The following is a 16,728-nucleotide window of genomic DNA, read 5'->3' as shown; positions in this document are numbered from 1 at the left end:
TTGTATATGAGGTCTTCAGAACTGAACACAGTATTTTAAATGAGGTCTAACTAAAGATCTACTGTATATAGTGGAATCAGGACCCCTTCTCCTGCTGGTGACCCCTCTAGCGATGCATCCTAGAATTCTAATTGCTTTTTCCACTGCTTGGCCAAACTGTTTGCTCATTTTGCAATCATCTGAAATAAGTACCCCCAAATACTTTTCCTCTGTAGTGCTCACCAACACTGTATCTCCAATATTGTTCCCTGTCAAGGGACACTTTTTCCCAAGCTGTATTATTTTACATTTAGAAACACTGTTTCCACTGCTTTGAGCAATCGTCCAGGACACCTTCAGGGAATTCAACTCTGTAGTACATCTTTGTTATATCTCTTTCTAGTAGAATAGACCTAGTACAGAGCCTTGTGTTACACCACTAGTGACTTGTCTCTGTTCCGAATAGACACCATTTACAACCACACTCTGGTATCTATCCTTAAGCCAACTGCATATCCACTGAACCACCCAAGGGTTAAGTCCTAGCTTGTACAACTTTTTTATTAGATAAGTATGTGGAACTCTATCAAATGCTTTGCTAAAACCAAGATAGTCTATGTCCACAGCACCACCCTTAACCAACTCATTAGTGATATAGTAAAACATTTAAATCAGATTAGTTTGACATGATCTGCCCTCAGCAACGCCATGCTGCTTTGGGTCCAGCAAGTTGTGTGTTTATAGGTGATCACTGATTTTTCTTTTTAGGAGTGATTCCATTACCTTGAATACAACAAATCTAGCCTTCAACCCTTCTTGTAGATAGGTACAATATTAAGCGATTGATTAAAAAGATCTGTTAATGGTCCAACAACTATACCTCTAATTTCTCTTAGAACTCTGGGATGAATACCATCAGGGCCCAGTGCTTTATTAAGTTTTAACTGAGCCAATTCCTCTGCTACCTTTGTGTCTAGAAGTCCTTAAATTTAACTTTCATTACTAGAACCAATATTATCCCCCAACTTGTTATTGTTAGTACACATTTCTAGAAGACTGAACAGAAGTCATTGTTTAAATGGTTTAACCACTTCAGCCCCAGAAGAATTTACCTCCTTCCTGACTGGGCCATTTTTTTGCGATACAGCACTGCGTCATTTTAACTGACAATTGCGCAATCATGCAACGATGTACCCAAACAAAATTTGTGTCCTTTTTTTCCCCACAAATAGAGCTTTCTATTGGTGGTATTTGATCACCTCTGCGGTTTTTATTTTTTGCGCTATAAACAAAAAGACCATCAATTTTGAAAAAAAACACAATATTTTTTACTTTTTGCTATAATAACTACCCCTAAAAAAAACTAATTTCTTCCTCAGTTTAGGCCAATATATATTCTTCTACATATTTTTTGGTAAAAAAAAATCACAATAAGCGTATATTGATTGGTTTGTGCAAAAGCTATAGCGCCTACAATACAAGTGATAGATTTTTGGCATTTTTATTATTGTTTTTTACTAGTAATGGCGGCGATCTGCGATTTTTATTAGGACTACGACATTGCGGCGGACAGATCAGACACTTTTGACACTTTTTTGGGACCATTGACATTTATACAGCGATCAGAGCTAAAAATAGCCACTGATTACTGTATAAATGTCAATGGCAGGGAAGGGGTTAACACTAGAGGGCGATCAAGGGGTTAAATGTGTTTCCTCAGTGTGTTCTAACTGCAGGGGGGATGGGACTGCCTGGGGGAGGAGACCAATCGTTGTTCCTATATACTAGGAACACACAATCTGTCTCCTCTCCCCTGCCAGAACATGGATTTGTGTGTTTACACACACACACACACACACACATCCCGGTTCTGGCTCTGTCAGGCGTGATCGTGGGTGCCCGGCAGACATCGCGGCCGCCGGGTACGCGCATCGGCTCCGCGGTGACATGGCGGTGCATGTGCGCCCCTATACCCCTTAAAGCGCCTGGCGTACAGCGACGGGGGGTGAGGGTGGGCAAGAGGTTAAACCAAGAGAGAAAAAAAGTAATGCGCTGACCCTCTTAAATGTGAAAAATGAAAACCAAATTACTAGAATTAAATAATATAATAGTGACCCCCTTGTATAAATTATAAGTGCAAAGTAGGATCCTCAGTCTCTCGGATAATCACGTGACTTCCTCAAAGACTTCCTTGAGGAAGTCACGTGAAGAGTGACGAAAAGCGTTGGGACGTAGATATTGACGTCATCACACTGCAACAGGAAGTTTTTGTGATATCTCCCGGGACTGAGCCACTGTAAACACCCAGATGATCTTTTAAGGGGACTCATAACCCAAATGTACTAAGCGGTTTACCCAGGTGCACTGGAGAAAGTGCACATTTAAATGTGAGTTTGAATTTTAATATTTATAATAAAAAGTTAATTATACAGTTCAACACTGTGTTGTTCCCTATATTCTTTGAGCACACCAGAAGCAAGACGCTCCACCGCAAGAGGAGATCTGCCAGCCAAGGGATATTAACCCCTTAGGGGAAAGATCTATAAGTGAGGTGAGCTCACACACAGACTGGTGGAAGTGCATAAGGTGTTTTGCCCGCTAAGCACACAGTATCAATGAAAGAGTGTCCATTTAAGGATTTGCATGGATTTGTTATTTACTTTGAACTTTTGTTACATTATTCACTATTATTTGGAATGTTTGGTGTTATTAACATTATATTTTATTGACACTTATCACAGTCAATTTGCCACTCATTGGTCTAGTATTTGTTTAAGTTAAGTAATTATTGGAGAGACTTAGGAACTTACTTTGCAATTATATTTTATATAAGGGGATCACTATTAATATTATTTAATTTTATTCATTTGGTTTTTATTTTTCACATTTAAGAGGGTCAGCGCTTCACTTGTTTTTTTTCTCTTTGTTTATTGTTAGTACTGTATATGTGGGAACACATATAAGTGTTAAGCAGCAAAACTTACACACATTTATTTATCACAGACTAGAGATTGTAAGCGCACATAGTAGTGCAGGGGATCCTACACGTTAACTGTTTAAATGGTTTGCTACATCCAGGTCTCCCTCAACATAAGTCTTGTGCCCAGTTTTTGATTTTAGTGATCCCATTATATTTTTTCTTCCAATCACTAATATACCTAAACAGGTTGCCGTGTTTCTTAATACATTTAGCCATTTCCTCCTTTTTTCTGTGCTTTGCAGCACTCATAAGGTGTATGGCCCCCATTTGTCTATTTTATTTACAAATGGAGAGCTCTAGACTTAACTATTTAGTTTTACTTTACTACCTCTAAACGGCCCTCCATGTTAGCCTATGTGTCCATGCACACATAGGCTTTTAGCAATGTTTAGTGGCAGATATTTACAAATGACATGCTTACTCTTCACTTTTGGCTCAGCATTGGACTAGAAAGACTGAATTGTTGGCTTGAACTTGCCTACGTGTGTTTTTGTGCAACTATTCTTTTATTTAATTTTTTAAAATCTTTTACTCAAGGTATGTCTTTGTAGAGAACTGTATCCCTGGCAAAGGATGCCAAAGAGAGAAGAGATATGTCTTTGCAAAGCAAAAGCAGTAACTGCAGAAAGGTTGCATATTTGTGCTGATAAACCTTTGTGTGTAGTGAAGAGTGCTATTCTGTTATATTGTGTAGATGTTGAGATCCCTGTAAAATGTCAATTCTTCAAAACATGCTTTCCATCTGCATTATTTTATATGCTTTACCAAATGACACTAGTGACTGGATGTATGAAGCCCTTTCTGAGCATTGTTTCTTATTAACAGAATGCTTAATACTTGCAGGCATCCTTACATATGTGCTTCTAAATTCAACTGGATTGCAGAATCCAGCTAGAATTGATCGTCTTGACTTGCTGACTACCTCAGGAAAGCTTCTGGAGTCCATTCCAGTAAAATATTACCCTGATAAGATACCCTATGAAATATGGAATGTAACTGAGTTTATTCCACCAAATGAAGCATTCATCTTAAGAATAACAGGATACGATAAAGATGATTACTTGTTTCAACGGGCATCCAGTGTTTCCTTCTCAAATATTATTCCAGGTAATTTTAGAATATTTACACACTCACAAGTTATATTATATCATCGAGAAAGGAGAAGGAGAGGTATTAGTCAAATTACCTGTTCACATTATCATAATATGATATTCTCCATTTGTACAGCCTAATACTCACTTCTGTTAGGTAGTCTTTTCAATGGTTCATTATAGAACCACCTTACTAAGCCTCAATATATTGGAAAATATATCTGATTTTAATGTTTATTCTTATAGGAGCTCCAAAAGTGTCAATGCCTGAAGTAACTCCTGGGTATTACTTGCAGCTAAGTCACATTCCATGCTCTGTGGAAAGTCTCATACCTATAACTGTGCACTTCAGTAAAAATGGGGTTCGACTTGGTCCAGAACAAAAGTTCAGGTTAGTGCAAAATGTTGATACCTAAGATTTACACTATAAATGTGTGTAGTCCTGTATATGGGATTGGTGTACTAAAATTGGGGTGTGCAAACTCTGGTGCAGCTCTGCATAGAAACCAATCGGTTTCCAGTTTTTCTTGTTAAAGTTAAATTGAACAAGCTGAAGTTAGAAGCGGATTGGCTACAATGAACAGCTGCACCAGATTTTGCATTTTTAGCAAATCAACTTCAATGTGCTGTAAGAGAATGGCTTTTCCAAGTTCTTTCTTAGGATGTTTTAATGTGATATAAAAAGTTGTTTTATTCATTTTATGAATGCAGATTATAATCAAATAATATCTAGTGATTCTGCCATAAAGTTGTTTGTTCAGGTTTTTCCTGTTATACAATGAGGAATCTCTCCCAAGTGTACTTCAATGTTATCACCCAGTCACACGTGCCCTCCTTGGGAACTGAAAGTGGCTGTGCGGACACTGGGGATGAGCCGAACAACCCCCTGTTCGGTTCACACCAGAACATGCGAACAGGAAAAAAGTTCGTTCGAACACACGAACACCGTTAAAGTCTATGGGACATGAACATAAATAATCAAAAGTGCTAATTTTAAAGGTTTATATGCAAGTTATTGTCATAAAAAGTGTTTGGGGACCTGGGTCCTGCCCCAGGTGACATGGATCAATGCAAAAAAAAGCTTTAAAAACGGCAGTTTTTCCGGGAGCAGTGATTTTAATAATGCTTAAGCCAAAATTAAAAAAAAAAAGAAACGGCGTGGGGTCCCCCCAAAAAACCATAGCAGACCTTTATCCGAGCACGCAACCTGGCAGGCGGCAGGAAAAGAGGGGGGACGAGAGAGCGCCCCCCCTCCTCCTGAACCGTACCAGGACACATGCCCTCAACATTGGAGGGTGCTTTGGGGTAGCCCCCCAAAACACCTTGTCCCCATGTTGATGAGGACAAGGGCCTCATCCCCACATCCCTGGCCGGTGGTTGTGGGGGTCTGCGGGTGGGGGGCTTATCGGAATCTGGAAGCCCCCTTTAACAAGGGGACCCCCAGATCCCAGCCCCCCCTGTGTGAAATGGTAAGGGGGTACAAAAGTACCCCTACCATTTCACTAAAAAACTGTCAAAAATGTTCTCCTCGGGCCGCTCCGCATCCATGACATGGAGGGAGGCTCCCGCTCTTCTCGTCATCTTCTTCTCTTCTTCATCTTCTTCTCTTCTTCATCTTCTTCTCCGGGCCACTCCGCATCCATGCTGGCATGGTGGGAGGCTCCCGCTGTGTGACGCGTCGCCTCTTCTGACGGTTCTTATATAACGGGGGGCGGGGCCACCCGGTGACGCACGGGACATGACGGGACTTCCCTGTGGCATTCCCCCGTGACGTCACAGGGAAGTCCGTCAAGTCACCGTGCGTCAGAGGGGGACGGGGACGAGATGCTGGACGAGAACACTGGAGGAAGAACCAGAAGAACCAGAAGAACCAGAAGAAGAAGAAGATGAAGGAAGATAGAAGAAAGAAGAATGAAGAAGCATTTAAATAAAGGAATTGTCAAAAACTGTCTCTTGTCATTTTTAACATTTTTGACAGTTTTTTAGTGAAATGGTAGGGGTACTTTTGTACCCCCTTACCATTTCACACAGGGGGGAGGGCCGGGATCTGGGGGTCCCCTTGTTAAAGGTGGCTTCCAGATTCCGATAAGCCCCCCGCCCGCAGACCCCCAAATCACCGGCCAGGGTTGTGGGGATGAGGCCCTTGTCCTCATCAACATGGGGACAAGGTGTTTTGGGGCTACCCCAAAGCACCCTCCCAATGTTGAGGGCATGTGGCCTGGTACGGTTCAGGAGGGGGGGCGCTCTCTCATCCCCCCTCTTTTCCTGTGGCCTGCCAGGCTGCGTGCTCGGATAAAGGTCTGGTATGGATTTTTGGGGGGACCCCACGCCGTTTTTTTTTTTTAATTTTGGCGCGGGGTTCCCCTTAATATCCATACCAGACCTGAAGGGCCTGGTATGGAATTTAGGGGGAACCCCACGTCATTTGTTTTTTAAATTTTGGCTGAGGTTCCCCTTAATATCTATACCAGACCTGAAGGGCCTGGTATGGAATTTAGGGGGACCCCCCACGTCATTTTTTTTTAAAATTTTGGTTCAGGGTTCCCCTGTGGGGAATTCCCATGCCGTTTTTATCAATGAACTTCTATGTGTATTGTCAGACCGGCAATGCAATAGCCGCGAGTAGTGTTAAATGACTTTTTTTCCTTTGAAATGTCATTTTGCTGTCAGACTGTTCTAAACATGGGAAACATGCGCCCCTTTACAGGCATACTATATATACCCCCCAGCTACGAAATTTAAAGGGATGTTACACTTTTATTGTTTGACTTTAAGCATTATTAAAATCACTGCTCCCGAAAAAACGGACGTTTTTAAAACTTTTTTTTGCATTGATCCATGTCCCCTGGGGCAGGACCCAGGTCCCCAAACACTTTTTATGACAATAACTTGCATATAAGCCTTTAAAATTAGCACTTTTGATTTCTACCATAGACTTTTAAAGAGCGTTCCACGGCATTCAAATTTGCCGCGAACACCCCAAATTGTTCGCTGTTTGGCGAACTTGCGAACAGCCGATGTTCAAGTCAAACTCGAAGCTCATCCCTAGCGGACACATTACAAAACCATGGTCGACCATTGTCACTGTAAGGAAGCAGATTCGGAGCAATGACCTGTAGCCAGCTGGAGACATGGCTGACGGTCAGGAAGTGCCTGGACGAAAACAAATTTTAAAAAGTATTTAATGAAAGAAAAAGTGCTTCAACAAAGTAAATGTTGTTTGGTTAGAGTTTAGAACTACTTTAATATGCAGATATGTGGGAGAGCAGATGATGGAAAGCTTTTGATGTATGGGATTGGCAAAATACAAGTTAAATGGGGGCTGGCAGAAGGAGCCACAGCTGTTAGCAGAGAACAAGGCATCCAAAACTACCAGAAGTGTCTTAAATGAAGAGGATTCTCTAGACACCGTAGTTCTTGAAAAAAACGAGCACTATTATGCCCCGTACACATGATCAGATTTTCCGACAACAAATGTTGGATGTGAGCTCGTTGGCTGAAAGTCCGACCATGTGTATGCTCCATCGAACATTTGTTGTCGGACTTTCCGCCAACAAATGTTGGCTAGCAGGTTCTCAAATTTTCCACCAACAAAACTTTCTTGGTGGAATTTCCGATCGCGTGTACACAAGTCCGACACACAAAAGTTCACGCATGCTCGGAATCAAGCAGAAGGAGCCGCACTGGCTATTGAACTTTCTTTTTCTCGGCTCATCTTACGTCTTGTACGTCACCATGTTCCCACGTTCATAATTGTTGCCCAACATTTGTTTGACCGTGTGTATGCAAGACAATTTGGAGCCAACATCCTTCGAACAAAAATCCATGGTTTGGTTGTCGGAAAGTCAGATCGCGTGTACGGGGCATTAGTGTGCGTGGTGGGACATGTAAGTATAATATCTTTTCTTTAGCGGGGAACCTTCCTACTCATTTTTAATTTTGCGACAGGGTCACTCTATATAGTGTTTTTTTAAAGTTATTGTGAAATTATTTAGTGCATGTTAGTAATAAAAATAAAAGAAATCATTTCTAAATTTTTATTTGTAGAGAATCAGTCAATACAAGTTGGGTAATAGCCAATGTCTCTTCCCGTGATGAGGGCTACTATGACTGTTTTGTTACTAGCAGTGCAGGAAGTGGACGAGCCCGGACATTTCTAGATGTAAATGGCAAGTACTAAAATAATGGGACAGCAAAATTATTACTATACAGTATAATGGTTTTAATACATGAAATAGATTCATGGCTCTAGCTAAGCACCTTACAAAAATTATAGGAAGTACATTGCTATATGATGTTTGTGTATTATTACAAATCAACTTTAATTAATGAAGTTCATCTCATGTACTGTATGTATTTGAATGCTAGTGAAATTCAAGCAAAATATTCTAGATAGGTGAGTGTAGATCTATTCTACTGCTGTTTATAAATATGCTCTAAGGTCTAAAGGGTTAACAAAAGAAAGTTCAGCTAAAATACTGCATCAGTCCCATGTTAAAGCAACGCTACTGCTAGTCCATTTCTGTTTCTGACCAACACCGGTAACCCAATAGATAATTGGTATGTGATGACAATCTAAGTTGCTCTTTAAACACAGTGGGTGATCCTAGAAATTGGTCCGTGTGTGCACCTTCCACCAAACACAAAATGTTCACCATGTGAAGCACACTCTCCCAAGGGGTTAAACTCACCAGAGCCTAGATAAACTCAAGCCTTTAAAAAGAGATCATTATATTGCTTAGAGAAGGCAGTCATCAGCACTGGAGGCAGTTTTGATAACTATAATTCACTCCGATCAAGTGTATTCATAAAACATAAAGAAAATTGTGGACATAGAGTAATCCTATTTTATGAATTTATTAATAGAAAACCCATAAACCCGTCCCTCATACAAAATACGTACAAAATTCAAATATCGATGAAGCATAAAAATCACAAAGTGAGTGTAGTCACCGGCCTGCTGTTCAGGGAGACGTCTTTGTGTGATACACAGCGATACTATGTGTTTCCCGATATCTGACCAGCTGACGGTGAAGTGCACACGTCACTTCCGGTTGCCGTGGTGATCACACCCTGATGTTTCGTCACTTCCGACTTCAACTGAGGCTGAAAAGCTATCAAGCAGGTGTTTTGCTTTTTAGTTTGGGTTTGAATATTTTTCACCTTGACAACTGCGAAGTAACTTTGGCGCTGAGTAGTGTACATAAGCCCAGGTTTACACTTAGCTTCTATATGCTCTAAGGTCTGTTAACTCTTTTTCTCTGAAGCCTCCAAGTTTACATTTGGACAAATCTCTTTCCTACCCCTAAAATCTCTAGCTTTTAGATAACTTTAACCTGCTCAAAGCTGAATTCCAGAATGTGACAAAAACAACCCTTGCAGCCCAAACTGCAAGAGTTAAATGTTCGTTTAAAAGCTAACAAGTTCCGTTGCAGGCTCCATATATCCTCTGACCCTGGATGCAGGCTGCTTGCGGTTGGTATCCACTGTAAATGTCAGTCTATTACATTGCGCTGGACATATTTTGTTATGGAGTGACATCTAAAGTAAAGCTTGTTTAGTCTAGGTATAGCTGAACAGTCATTATTACTTGCCTGACTCCTTGGTCTACCTGGCTCCTCCTCTCTTCTCCTCTCTCTGAAGCTCCAGTTTGTGACCTCGACTACAGCTCGTGCAATGCAGGGCTATTTCCCTTTTATTGTAAATGATGAGGGCAAGCATCCGACTGCAGTCCAAAGTGGCTGTAGGGGACTGGTTGCATGGATCGATAGAGCCTGCCAGTGCCAGCAGTAAGGTAAATATTTCTCCTTGTCTGTGCAGCCCTAGACTAAATATGAATCTACCCTTTAATGGGATGGATTGGCAGGCTCCTGTAAACATCACAGTACCCTGTCCTGGATGTTTCAAGAGTGTTATAGGAAAGAACATATCTCCGGCATCCCTTTAAACATGCATATTCCTTGCTTCTGGTTAGTGGGTGCTGCAGACTTTAGCTGTGCAATCTGCTGAACAGTTACATGATTGGAAACATAATCAGCATTCTGCACCACCCAGGGTTTGTGCACATCCAGAGGGATGCTGGGATGTATTCTTTGATATAATGCTCAGGAACAAGATTGATGGCAGAGAAAGCTAATAGCTGTGAGAGGTGGGCAATGATGAGTCATCCAGACTTCATAATAAAATTGGGCTTAAGATAGTTGCAGCAGCTTCAAAGGGTTATATTGTGGAGATGCAAGTTTGCCGGGGTTTAAGAGTAATCGGTTTCAACATAGGACAGGATTTGTTGTAAGGAAAAAAGGTACAGCTATAGTTAAGCTTTAAAGCTTTAAAGAGTATGTAAACGCTTAGTATGTTAAAAGTTCCTTTGCTGGGGATCCTGCCAGTGACAGCACTTTCTGTTGAAGGCTTACAAAGCCAAGCCATTGCCTTGCAATTAGCAGCACTGTTGTTAGCTTGCTGTTTAAGTTCCATCAGTTGATAATAGGGCTGCCCGACCTGACAGACAGCTTATCGGTCAACTGAATGACTACACACTGCAATTTATCAAGGCTGCTAATAATTGTGAGGCAGCGGCTTAGTGTTGTCAGCTGGAAACAGGAAGTGCTGTTACTAACAGGATCCTCTAGATAAGAAGCTTTGCAAAAGATTCACAAAAATGATTTGCTTATGAAAATTGTATACAGTGATACATGATTTCAAACATACTGAAGAATAGATTCTGACTTTATATACATTTTACATACTGTACAGGACGCCGAAGATGGGTCCTGGATGGATGCTATTCTATTTGGGTTATGGTCCCTTTAAGGAAAATGGTTGGTGTACTCAGGGGTCTCACCCGTGTAGGGTGAGAAATTCTGGGACAGTCAAGTATAAAGGAGACTTGCTTTTCTTTCTGCATTAATATTTGCTTATTTGGGACCTGGAATTTTGAAGGTTCAGAGTGAAATTCAGGTGGGAAAGAACCTCCACCCCTGATTATGAGGACTCTAGTCCCAAAACAGTTAAGCAGCCTCCAAGAAGCAGCACTTAAGACAGGAAGCCCCTAATGCTGGGTATGGAGTAGTAGGAGTTTGGGAGAAGAGACCTGTCTGAGTGCCGCATGCTTGCTGGAAGCTGCCATACAACTGAAGCTGTACATTACTAACTCTGGGTAAATCCCTTACATGAACTTTGTATGTCTTATATTTTACTTGTGCTAAAGACAAGCAGACTTTTGTGTTTTGTTGGTGTAGTCAAGTTAGTCTTTTTTACTGCTGGAAGTTCTGTTTCATTTGCTTTAAAGATAATAATTTTATGTTAATATTTTAATGATATATATATTCTTTGTTGTATTATTATTTTGTAGAGCCGCCACCTGTAATTAAAGCGTCAAATAATATCACCATCAATATTGGAAAGCCAGCAATACTAAGTTGCGATGTTTTAAGCACGGTCAGTTACAATTTAACATGGCTGAGAAACAAACTTGATTTACGTCAAGCAAGTGTTTCTGGGATTCAGGTTCTGACTAATAACTCTCTGAAGATAATAAGTGTGGATATTACCGATGCAGGAGAGTATATCTGCTTTGCATCAAATGAAGGTGGAACAGCTGCCGCTTCTGTAATTCTTACTGTACAAGGTAATAGCAATTGTTAGCTGGAAGGAAATACTGACTATTACCAAATATTGCCCAATGTCTCATTTCTCTTTACCTAATATTATTTACAAGCATACCACACTTTTAAGTACACAATGGGGTCTATTTACTAAAGCTAGAAAGTGCAAAATCAGTCTAATTTCTGCATAGAAACCAATGAGCTTCTAACCCCAGCTTGTTCAATTAAGCTTTGGTAATAAAACCTGGAAGCTCATTGGTTTCTATGCAGAAGTAAGCCTGATTTTGCACTTTCCAGCTTTGGTAAATAAACCCCATTGCATACTTAAAAGTGGGGTATGCCTGTATCTTGTATGGGTTATTTATAAGCCTTTTTGACCTCTCCTTTGTGAGGGTCATCAGAATCTGGTAAGCCCCCACTCTTCACACACTGTGGTGGTCTACGTGATGTTTCAACTGCTGAAAAGCTTGGAGGCTCTTTTGGGATTCACAATCTTCTCTTTATTTTAATATATGCAAGAGGACTTTTCAATCACTTTTTGCTTCTTCAGTGGTACTCTTTTTTTCTCAACGTATATATATACACTTATGTGTGAATGTTTTTTTTTTTTTATGTTGAACACTTGTATGTTATGTTTATGTGATTTTTTTGTATGTGCTGCACTGAATTTTTTTCAATGTATGCATACCATGTATTAGGGTATTGTGCCAGCTGCTTTGTGATATCACACATTTGGGAGGTTATTTACGAAAGGAAAATCCACTTTGCACTGAAAGTGCACTTGGAAGTGTAGTCGCTCTAAATCTAAGGGTAGATCTGAAATGAGTGGAAGCTCTGCTGATTTTATCATCCAATCATGTGCAAGCTAAAATGCTGTTTTTTATTTTCCTTGCATGGCCCCCTCGGTTTTACAGCAACTTTACTTCCAAGTGCACTTTCAGTGCACTTTAAAGTGCACTTGCAGTGCAAAGTGGATTTTCCTTTAGTAAATAACCCCTTTGGGGTCCTAGTGTGGTTTTGCTTCTTTGATTACATACAATATATACACGGCTATATTTGGTCAATGGGTTCCTCAACAACACCCCCTAGCTAGGTACTCCCTCATTTTAAAGGACACGTGGTCTGGTATGGTTTGGGAAGGACACACGCCCTTACCCCCACCCTCCCCCCTCTTCCCAAACCAGCCACGTTGCATGCTCAGTTGATGATCTGGTATGGATCATTTCTATTTGCCTGGAGTTAGGTGATACCTTGTGGAACCTTTGCAACAACATATGCTTTTACAGGGAATACTCCTGTATTAGTGTTCACAATTTACTATTTCTGACATAGATAGATAGGAGGAAGAAGCAGACTAGGTAGGTCTGTGCAATGTTTAGAGTGTTAGAATGGAGAAATCCCGGGTCCAGCTGGAGAGGATATGCTAAGCTCTGTGTTACATTTTTGCAGCTTCTATCCACACCCCCTTTTCAGTTCCAGGTTAAATTTTTTTTTTTTTTTTTTTAGTAAATACGCTTTTTATGATTTAAAGAGAACCTAAAAGAATAGAAATATGCAAGCTGCCATTATTGCCTTGATTTTAAAGATAAAGGCTCTGAAGCTGTCACCTTACTCCAAGCTTCACTAGTGAGTCATTGACCTAAACTATGGACTCTGGACATAACATAACTAGGCACGTGTTTGTTTCAGGTCAGTGGTTCACTAGGTGGATAAGCCTGGCTTAGGTAAAAGACCTGAAGCTTGCACCCTTATTTCTGCATTCACATTTTATGTCATGTTCAAAATGACTTTAGGGTAAACAAATTCCTTTCCTGTGAAATGTCTTTGCATTTGATTATTACAGCAGTTGTTCACTGCTTAACCACTTTAGGACAGTCTCTTTCTGAGATTTGTTGTTTACAAGTTAAAAACATTCATTTTTGGTGAGAAATTCATCAACATTTTTTGCTAGAAAATTACTTAGAACCCACAAACATTATATATTTTTTTCTAACACCCTAGAGGATAAAATGGCGGTTGTTGCAATACTTTCTGTCACACCCTATTTGCGCAGCGGTCTTACAAGCGCACTTTTTTTGGAAAAAATACACTTTTTCGAATTGAAAAATATAATAGTAAAGTTAGCCCAATTTTTTTATATTGTGAAAGATAATGTTACGCTGAGTAAATTGATAGCCAACATGTCACGCTTCAAAATTGCACCCCCTTGTGGAATGGCGACAAACTTTTACCCTTAAAAATCTCCATAGGCGATGTTTAAAAAATTCTACAGGTTGCATGTTTTGAGTTGCAGAGGAGGTTTAGGGCTAGAATTATTGCTCTCGCTCTACCGTCGTGGTGATACCTCACGTGTGTAGTTTGTGCTGCTCACATGATCGTTCTCTTCTGCACACGAGCTTGGCGGGACGGGGCGTGTTTAAAAAAAGATGTTTTTTTCTTATTTGTTTTACCTTTTATTTTTTATTTTTACACCTTTTTTTTATTAAAAAAATGGTGTCACTTTTATTCCTATTACAAGGAATGTAAACATCCCTTGTAATAGAAAAGAAAGCAATAAAGGATCCGATCGCCTCCGGTAAGTGGCGGAGGGCACCAGAGCGCGGCTGCAGGGGGCTGTGCTCTGGTGCCCTCTGCCGCCGATAAAATTGATCTTGCGGCAAATTCCGCTGAAGGAGAGGATACCGGGGGTTATGACAGCCAGCTGCTGCTATAACAATGATATTCCTCTTCAAAGTAGCGACGTAAACCTGCGACAGGCGGTCTATAAGTGGTTAAAGTGGATGTAAACCCTCACATACCCAGTGAAGTGAACAGCCTCAGATGATACACAGAGATTAAATAAATTCTCCTACATAGGTTTTTCTTGTATATCTGCTGTCTTCCTCTTCCAAAGCGCAGACCATGTTAAAAATCCTTCTTCATCTGTCAGAAGCACATAGGGAATGGTGGAGAGGCTGCCGTTACACTGTGTGAGAACTGATTGGAGGAAAGGCACACACCCCCCTTCACATAGCCGAAGAACTGTGTTCTGAACAGACAAGCTCCATTCTGAGCTCTGTCTCCCCCTCTTTCCCGACACAAATTGATCTCATGTATCAGGAAAACTTCTCAGAAGTGAGTCATGCTGATAACAAAGGAACGAAGTATCAGAGAGAAATGACACCTAGAGCTTAGAGCTTTGGAGAGAGATAAGTAAACACTGCAGATATATGTGCTTTGCTCAAATTCCATGACTGGGGTTTCCAACCACTTTAATAAACTATCATAATTTGCTTTTTATGGTTTTCTTTTCTAATTCTTTGCAGACCCACCCAAAGTTTTAGTAGAGCCCAAAAATGAAACATTTACTAAAGGTCTTAGAATTAAGCTGAAGTGTTCTGCAACAGGATTCCCTGTACCTCAGATTGTTTGGACCCACGACGACATGTTCCTTACATACTCTAGCAGGTGAGATGTATATTTTATATTATTTTGTTCTATAGGGACACCAAAAAAAAAAAGTTTATTTTTACAGAGTGTGAAATATTTTCAATAGCGTACCTGCGGATGATTGAAAGGTCTGCTCCTCCGTTCAAAGATTAACTTTCATTCATAGAATCTGCAGTAATGGCTTCTATGAATGGAGGAGCTGGGTAGAAGGGCAACATAGTCAGGCTCCCTTGATCAGTGCCTGTTACAGCCCCTCAACTATATTAATCCCACCACCACAGAGAATTACAGCAGAGGGGATGGGGTAGACATCGGAGGAGGTACACTTGTTTGTAGGTAAACTTAGGCTTTAAACTACTGTGTTCACAAATATTTTACCTTTGCCTGGAATTGCTTTTCTGAAACTGTCACCACACTCACAAAAACAAGTTTAATTTAGTACACATTTTATATACCATTATTATTTTCTGCAGATATGTGATAACTGAAGATGGCAGCTTTATTATTAAAAATGCAATGGAAAAAGATTCTGGAAATTACACATGTCTGGCTGCTAACAATGCTGGAACAGATAGACAGACATCCCAACTCACTTACATAGGTAAGTGCATAAAGTTTAAATATGTATCAAAGCAGTGTTATTTAAAAGTACTTTATAAATACATGCAGATAGCTATACCATGGTTGAACTGTTTTTTATGAGAGGCTGAAAAAATGCACGTAAAAGGGAAAACAAGTGAAGTAAAACTAGAAAGTATGAGTTATGCAATACATTTTTGTATGTATAGTACTTACAGGGACTTTCCTGAATGCAGCTGGCCTGTGTGCAAGATCCTAACATGAGTCCCCTTCAATCAATGTTTAAACAGTAAAAACGATATGCAAATACCCATGGGATTAACCTGATCTCTCCTAAATATTTATGCTTGAAATTCCAGATTTAGCTTTTTTCTGTTAGATGTTAGTTGGCTTTTGCGATTTAGATGGTGAAAACTGTGTCTGCTGTCTTCTAATTTATTTTCTTTCATAAATGACTTGATAGCAACTTTTGCATTGTTTGTTCCAGAGGCCCCTGTGGTGGCAGTTGTCAGAAAAGAAATGTTAATAGCAGTTGATACCGAGGCAAATATAGAATGCAAGGCAACAGGGATTCCAGAGCCACAGTTTGATTGGTATAAAGGTATAAAACAGAATTATATTGTAGTTTAGCATTTAGCAATTGTTAATATGATGTAATGCCTATTGATCTTGTCATTTATTCATTCAGGAGATGTAAAGTTGAGTACATCCTCACACATTTCTATTGATCACATTCACGGAACACTAGCAATTAAAAGTACACAGTATATTGATGCTGGGGAATATACTTGTGAGGCAAGGAATGAAGCAGGAAAATCAAGTGGAAAAGTTACCCTTACTGTTGGTGGTAAGGCCTTATTGTGTCTTTTATTGTAATGATTTTTGGTAAAAAAAAAATAGCAGTGGACATGCAGATGCAGACAGGATTTTTGCATAGCAGAGTGAGAGTGCATATTTTGCATGCTCTAGATAATTTAGGGTAAAAAGCATGTACAGTGCCTTGAGAAAATATTTACCCCCTTGGTTTTTTTCTTTTTTTTTTGTTGCATTAAAACCTGGAATTAAA

At 40.1% G+C, this 16,728-nt stretch overlaps 1 protein-coding gene across 1 annotated transcript in view; it reads left to right on the top strand.

Annotated features, from left to right (window-relative positions):
• Nucleotides 1-16,728, top strand: part of HMCN1 (hemicentin 1) — a 656,490-nt gene that overhangs the window by 82,837 nt on the left and 556,925 nt on the right. The window contains exons 8-15 of the mRNA XM_073592871.1: nucleotides 3,803-4,066; nucleotides 4,297-4,441; nucleotides 8,098-8,219; nucleotides 11,402-11,677; nucleotides 14,960-15,101; nucleotides 15,557-15,684; nucleotides 16,150-16,263; nucleotides 16,351-16,509. Of these exons, the coding sequence (XP_073448972.1) occupies nucleotides 3,803-4,066; nucleotides 4,297-4,441; nucleotides 8,098-8,219; nucleotides 11,402-11,677; nucleotides 14,960-15,101; nucleotides 15,557-15,684; nucleotides 16,150-16,263; nucleotides 16,351-16,509 (1,350 nt within the window). The remainder of the gene's footprint in view (nucleotides 1-3,802; nucleotides 4,067-4,296; nucleotides 4,442-8,097; nucleotides 8,220-11,401; nucleotides 11,678-14,959; nucleotides 15,102-15,556; nucleotides 15,685-16,149; nucleotides 16,264-16,350; nucleotides 16,510-16,728) is intronic.

The sequence above is a fragment of the Aquarana catesbeiana genome, linkage group LG07, assembly GCF_042186555.1.
Source record: "Aquarana catesbeiana isolate 2022-GZ linkage group LG07, ASM4218655v1, whole genome shotgun sequence".
Taxonomy (NCBI): domain Eukaryota; kingdom Metazoa; phylum Chordata; class Amphibia; order Anura; family Ranidae; genus Aquarana; species Aquarana catesbeiana.
Note: the sequence above shows the minus strand (reverse complement) of the source record. Positions and strands in the feature narration are given on the sequence as shown.